Below are 6,881 nucleotides of genomic sequence, written 5' to 3' on the forward strand. Positions count from 1 at the left end.
ATGAGGCAGCTGACGCAGAGGTGCGTCTTCAGATGAATAAGATCGATGGGCCTGCCCTGGGATCCCGCCCGCAGGTCGCTGGGTCCAAACCGAAGCTGCCAAGGCCCAAAAATGGTACTCGAGACCTCCGAATGAAACAAGGTCTTTGCCTCCAATGTGGGGAGGGCGGCCACTTCGCTGCTGATTGCTCGGAAGTAGCCGGGGCGCAGGTTCCTGGTAAGGACAGAGGGAAGAAGCATCCAGACACTCTGTTGAAGAAAGAGCCTGCTAAAGTGAAGGTGCAACGAGTTCTCCAGTTTGGGATAGATGAGGAGGGGTCTGGCTTGACCATCAGTGCGGATGAAGAGCTGGCAGGAAAAGGCCGGGACCTGCTGTGAGCAGTGCAGAGCAGCAGGTCCAACCTCCCCCTGCATCACACATGGTGAGCAACTACCCTTCCCTCTTTTTCGTGACTGTGATGAACCCAGAGCTGAGCACACACATCCATGTGCGCACTCTCATTGACTCAGGGTGTGCCAGAGACTTAATCAATCCTTCCCTGGTGACGGGGTTGGGGGCCCCTGTGGAGAAACTACCTGACCCCGTCGTCTTCACGCAGATGGACGGTTCTTCCATGAAAGAACCGTGTAAATATCAGACTGTCCCTTTAAGGATGGGGGCGGGTACCCATTGGGAACACCGGCCATTTTTCATCACTCTGGTGGCACAGTTCCCGCTGGTTTTGGGGAGCCTGTGGCTACACAATCATAATCCCTACATCCTATGGGAGGAGAGGCAGGTGTGTTTTATCTCTCCCAAATGCCATGAGCATGGCTGGGATCCTAACTGGGGAATGACACCTCCCGATGAACCAGTTAGAGCCTGTCTAGCTAAGGAGGAGCTGAATGCCATCCCTCCCGCCTACTGGGATTTGGCTCGGATATTCGAGGAGGAAGAAGCAGATGAATTGCCCTCCCCCTGCAATACTGACTGTGCCATTGAGCTGTTACCGGGTCATAAATTGCCCAAGAGTAAGATCTATGCGATGAGCCCTACGGAGAAGGAGGAACTGTGGAAGTTCATTGATAAAAACTTAGCTCGGGGTTTCATTCGCCCCGCCCCCTCCCCATTTGTGGCTCCTGTGTTGTTCGGGAGGAAAAAGGATGGGGGGTTGTGCTTGTGTATGAACTACTGGGGCCTGAACGCAGTATCAGCCACCAATGCCTACCCCCTCCCCCTAATCAAAGACCTCTTGGCGGAGGTGGCCAAAGGGAAAATCTTTTCCAAACTGGACTTACGAGATACATACTTCAGAGTGCTCATCAAAGAGGGGGATGAATATAAGACTGCATTCAATACCCCTCTGGGGCAATTCAAAAACAAGGTTATGCCGTTTGGTCTCCAGGGAGCGCCGGGGGTGTTTATGAACTTGATCAAGGAAGTGTTGCATGAACACCAATTTCGGGGGGGCCTTATTTACATTGATGATATCTTGTTGTACTCCCCCGATGAAGAGTCACGTGTGAAATTGGTGAGGAAGGTGCTTCAAATGTTGCATAAGCATAACTGTCTAAATGCGAGTTCCACAAGTCGGAGATTGATTTCCTGGGCTACAGGATTTCGCCCAGGGGTCTATAAATGGATCCGGCTATGGTGCGAGACGTATTGCGGTGGGAAGCCCCTCGCACCCGTAGGCAGCTTCAATCCTTCCTCGGATTCGCTAATTTCTATAGAAATTTTATCGCCAATTTCGCTCAGGTGGCCCTCCTGCTCACAGACCTATTAAAAACTATGGGGAAGGGGCTGGACAGTACCAAATCCAGTGCCAAGCTGATGTGGACCACAGAAGGCCAAAATGCCTTTGATAAGCTCAAACCCCTGTTTACGTCTGAACCGGTGTTGGCTCACCCTGACTAACATAAGAAATTCATAGTCCAGGTCGATGCCTCTGATGAGTGGGGGCATTTTGCAGGAAGGGGCGGGTGGGAAATTACAGCCCCTGGCATATGTTTCCCGCAAGTTTAACTCCACTGAGCGTAACTGGGCAGTGTGGGACAAGGAGGCGGGGGCTATCAAGCTCGCCCGTATTACTTGGAGGCATTGATTGGAGGAGGCTTGGATACCTTTCGAGGTGAGGACTGATCATAAAAACCTGGAAGTCTTGCGAACCCCCCAAAACCTGAATGCTAAGCAGCTTCGGTGGGCCGATTTCTTTTCCAAGTTCCGTTTCACTCTCCACCACTTCCTGGGGAAGGCTAATTCATTAGTGGATGCTTTGTCCCGCCTCCCGCAACATGACAGCCACAGAGAGGAGGTACTGGACTCCATGTTCATGCCCTCTCAGTTGGGAGGGGCGGTGGTGATGCGCAGTGGTGCCAAGGTGGACGCACCCCTAGGGGGGAAGGATTGGACTGTGGAGTTTACCTCCGCCTTCTCTGACACTGATCACATGGAGGTGGAGGGGGTGGGGACTCTGGAGCAACATGTGAACGGCTGTTGGTATAAGGGGCACCATTTGTTCATCCCGGGTGCTCTTAGGGGTCAGGTGATGGAGGCGGCACATAGATCTAAACTGGCGGGGCATCTGGGCTACTTAAAAACGCTGCATTTACTACAACGCCAGTTCTGGTGGGTGGACCTGCGCAATGATGTTTCCCTTTACATACAATCCTGTCAGGTGTGCCTGATGTGCAAGCCCTGCCCGGGGAAATCTCCTGGATTGCTCAAGCCGTTGCCAACTCCCGGGAGACTTTGGGAAGTGGTCTCAATGGATTTTATCACCAACGTACCACCTAACCTAGCAAAGGGAAATCCGTGATTTTGGGTGGTGGTTGACCTGTTTTCCAAGAAAGCTCATTTCACACCTCTTAAGTAGCTGCCTACGGCTAAAGCTCTAGCACGATTGTTCATGGAACATATTGTGAGGTTGCATTCCATTCCCCTAAAGGTTATCTCCGACAGGGTCCCCCAATTCGTTGCTAAGTTCTGGGGAGGACTCCTGGAGGTGTTGGGGGTGGAACGAGGTCTCAGCAGTGTCCATCACCCAGAGTCTGATGGCCAAACCGAGCAAGTTAATCAAACCCTGGAACAGTACCTGAGATGCTTCACTAGTTTCCAACAGGATGATTGGGTGGATTTACTCCCTTTTGCTGAATATTGCTACAACAATGCGGTTCACATGTTCACGGGGGTTTCCCTGTTCATGGCAGTTCATGGTTATGAGGGCCAGCCCCTCCCTCTTCTGCCCACGGACCGGCAGCTGTGGGGGGAACGTGACTGACTGGTGGACATGAATTCAAACTGCTTGGCCTCTCTTGGAAAAAAACTTGAATAAAGCTAAAGCCGCCTACAAGGCCCAGGCCGATCGTAAACGGCAGCTGGGTTGGGAGGTCTGGGTGGGGGACACGGTGTATATCTCTATGAAGAATCTGAGGGGTATCCAACCTAGTCGCAAGTTGGGGTGGAACTACATTGGTCCATTCCCAGTTGTCCGCAAAATCAACAATGTAACTGTTGAACTCGAGTTGCCTAAGAATCTGAAGCATGTGCACCCTGTCTTTCACTATTCTCTCTTCAGGAAGGACCAAGGGACCAACATCTGGCTCCCAGAACTCCCTGTGCGCCCCCCCCCCCGATGGTGGATGGTCAGCCACATTTTGAAGTCACTCACATCTTGGACTGTCGCTTAAAGAATGGGGTTTTGCAGTATTTGGTAGAGAGGGTGGATTTTGGGCCGCAATATAGGGAATGGGTGAAAGCATCTGATGTTAATGCCCCTTGCCTGGTGCGTAGCTTCCATGCTTGCTTCCCATCTAAAGTGGGGGGGACTTGGGGGGCGGGATGTCGGTTGACACCGCCATGGGATGTCTCCAGTGCTAGGATCACTGAAGAGAAGAAACCTTCAGGTAAGGGCCAGTGTTTCATTCCTGTTGGTTGACACTGCCATGGGATGTCTCCAGTGCTAGGATGTGTGGGTTTGCGCTTTGCCACCCCGCTTTTCCCTGCAGCTGTTTTCTCCCTGTTACCTTGTTATCTCTCCGTGGCCTTGAGCGCCTGGATTCTCCGTCTTGCCTCCTTTGCCAGTCTCCCGCCCTCACTGAGTCCGTTAGCTTTTCCCCATGCTTGCAGGTATTTGCTCATTGGCCTCTGCTCATCAGGGGGTCTTATACGAATGGGGTATAACTGTTTAGCCCGTGTATCTTACGTTATTCCTAACACAGAAGTTCATGGAGTGTCCTCCACTCTGATCAATAAACTGAACCTACTTAGGTCCTGTGTGTTGTTACTGAGTTATTGGAGTACCTGACAATTCCCTGACGATGCTGGGCAGTGTGTATGTTTGGGAACATGAATGGCAGAATGCTTGCAAGCAAGCAGGTGGGGAAGGATGGGTGGGCAGGCGGGTGGGCGGATCGGTGGCAGTGGGCCCTGCCTGTTGCCCTACCTCAGGATATGCTGATGCCAGCCTTGCTGTCCCCTTGTATAGTACATAATTTCCACTCCCCACAGGGCTAACAGGAGAGTTTGGAGCTACTTAGGTCAGACAAATGACATAAGATGTAAGGGTTAAATACAAATTTCCATTGGCCTGTGTAGCTAGCCAACATTTGTAGTTGCTTCCTTTTGTTCTCTGGTATTGTATTGGCTTCAGAGGCATTTAGAAATAGTGACATTTTACTTCTTAGAACACTTCCAAACTTCAGCACTGCTACAGTTGGAAGCCTTGCACCGTTCTTTTAGGCATGCAAAAAGGAGGGCAACGGGCCCATCCCTACTTAATAGTCATTTTGAACTGAGAGGAAGGATTCGGTGTTACAGTACTTGGTTTAAAGACTGGCTAGTTTTACTTATAGAGATGAAGTTGTACTTCACTGAGCAACAAGATGAGAAGCAAAACATTGTAAAATGTAAGCCAAATGTGCAGGGTCAAGCAAAATATCTGTAGAAATTTAAATAGAAATTAATGCCCATTGAATATAGTGAAATTTCTTGAAGTATGTATTGGGTAGGGGTTGCAAACTTCTTGCTTATCAAATACTCTCTAAAGCAAAAATCACGGCAAATTTATTGGAACATGCTCATATGAAACACATACAGAAATTTTAGTGAAAGCTCCACAAAATAATAAGATTGACAAGATTTCTGAGGGCAGTTATGTATATTTGTCATTTTAACAACATTATTTTTTAACAGTGCAATGTAGGAAAAAGATTTGAGGTGCTAGTGTGTCATTCTGCTGTGTATCGTTGAGGCTACAAAAGTTACTTTTCTATTTAGTGAGCGAGCTTTGCCTGTCAGCATATCTTCTAGCCCAGATACTGCTTCCACTCCAGTTATGCAACTGGGAAACAATCCGTATGCTGTCTGCGGTGGATTGTTTCAGAGTTAAAATTCTCTCTGACCCTTATATCCAAGAATTCTGAGAATGTTTATACGTAGTGCCTCCATTGAACAACCCGATGCACCACAGAATAGATAAAACATGGGTCTTTGGGTCTGAAAGTAAATACCAAGCATGAATATACGTAATGATGACACCTATTAAGAAAACTGGGACATAGCAGCCTATCCTCTGTTTAACACTTACCCCGCGGGTGTATACTCCTGTTTATGAATGAATGATCACTACTGGAATTAGTTATCCTCCCTTTGAGCCCTTTTGTTCTAGTGAAATTACTAGGTGAGGTGTGAAGAGAGCTTAAATCAAAGAAAGGGTGATTATTCCCAAAGATATGCACTACAGGAAACTAGCCTGCATTAGCCTCAGAAGCCTTCAATACTTTTCTTTCATTTAAACTACCTTCCTTTCCTACCCTTCCCTTTTCACATTGTAATGGTTGAAGTGCCAGACTTTACAAACTGATAAAAACCACATGGTCTATTGCCATTAGCCAGGAGTCCCTACTGGGCCTACTGACGCACAAAGTCCTCCCCTGATGTCAAACAGCTGATAAGTAGCACCTTGGCTCTCTTCCCAAACTTGTGTGCCAGAGGGGAAGAAAGGTTCTTTGTCTGAAAAAGGCAGCTCTGTTGAGGTATTTTTTTTAAACATCTTAGTGCTTTCCTTGAATTGGAGCCAAATTCCTGTCTGTTCAAACTGTTTAGTATTATTTCTAAATTACTTGGCATGAATAGATGTCCACTAGAAAAGTGTTTAATTAATCATATGTGATATTTACATGGTGCTTTTAGAATCAGATACAGAATGCAATATTAATTGCTTGTTAAAATAGGAAAGCTAGGAAGAATAGTTGAAATTATGCATGAGTTTTTGAGATATATCTTGCAGTGTAAGTAACCATATGTTTTGACAGCGCATGAAAAGTCCATCAAATGTTATAATGACTTCTAGTAGTAATTGATATATTATTATTATTTTTAAATTATATAATGTACATTTTGTAAATTAGTTCTTGACTTTGTAAATTGCACTGGTCCTTTGCTGGCATGTTTTTGTTCTTTGCCCCCCCCCCTCTTAGTTCTCACTTGCCTTGTAACAGTCTAACTGCATTTTACTTTTGTGCTTTGAAATTGATGTCTAAAGTGTTGTTTAAATGATGTCTGTATTTTTCACAATTTGAAATAAAAACTCTATTACTCAGTATAACACTGTTAGGGAGAAAAGTGCAGTAATATCAGAGAAAGATATGTTTGCCACTTCAGTATATTAATTTAGTACAGTAGCTACCCTATGCAATATTTAAAATATTTATATCCCACCTTATCTCCCAAGACTCAAGGCAGCTAACAAAGCAACAATATTGCAAACACTTAGAAACAATCCATTAACAAGATAAAAACAACCTACAGCCAGATCTGCCAAAAGGGTTTATCCTCCACCGAATGCACTCTGAAATAAAACCATTTTACGCACCTTCAGAGGTCATTTCGGGGGGGATCGC

General features: G+C 46.9%; 1 protein-coding gene across 1 annotated transcript in view; it reads left to right on the forward strand.

Annotated features, from left to right (window-relative positions):
* Positions 1-418: 418 nt before the first annotated feature.
* Positions 419-6,881, forward strand: part of PDE10A (phosphodiesterase 10A) — a 158,784-nt gene continuing 152,321 nt past the window's right edge. The window contains exons 1-2 of the mRNA XM_015421576.1: positions 419-1,510; positions 3,671-3,884. Coding sequence (XP_015277062.1) covers positions 419-1,510; positions 3,671-3,884 — 1,306 coding nt within the window. The remainder of the gene's footprint in view (positions 1,511-3,670; positions 3,885-6,881) is intronic.

Source organism: Gekko japonicus, unplaced genomic scaffold, assembly GCF_001447785.1.
Source record: "Gekko japonicus isolate JY-2015 unplaced genomic scaffold, Gekko_japonicus_V1.1 scaffold1496, whole genome shotgun sequence".
In the NCBI taxonomy this organism is placed as follows: domain Eukaryota; kingdom Metazoa; phylum Chordata; class Lepidosauria; order Squamata; family Gekkonidae; genus Gekko; species Gekko japonicus.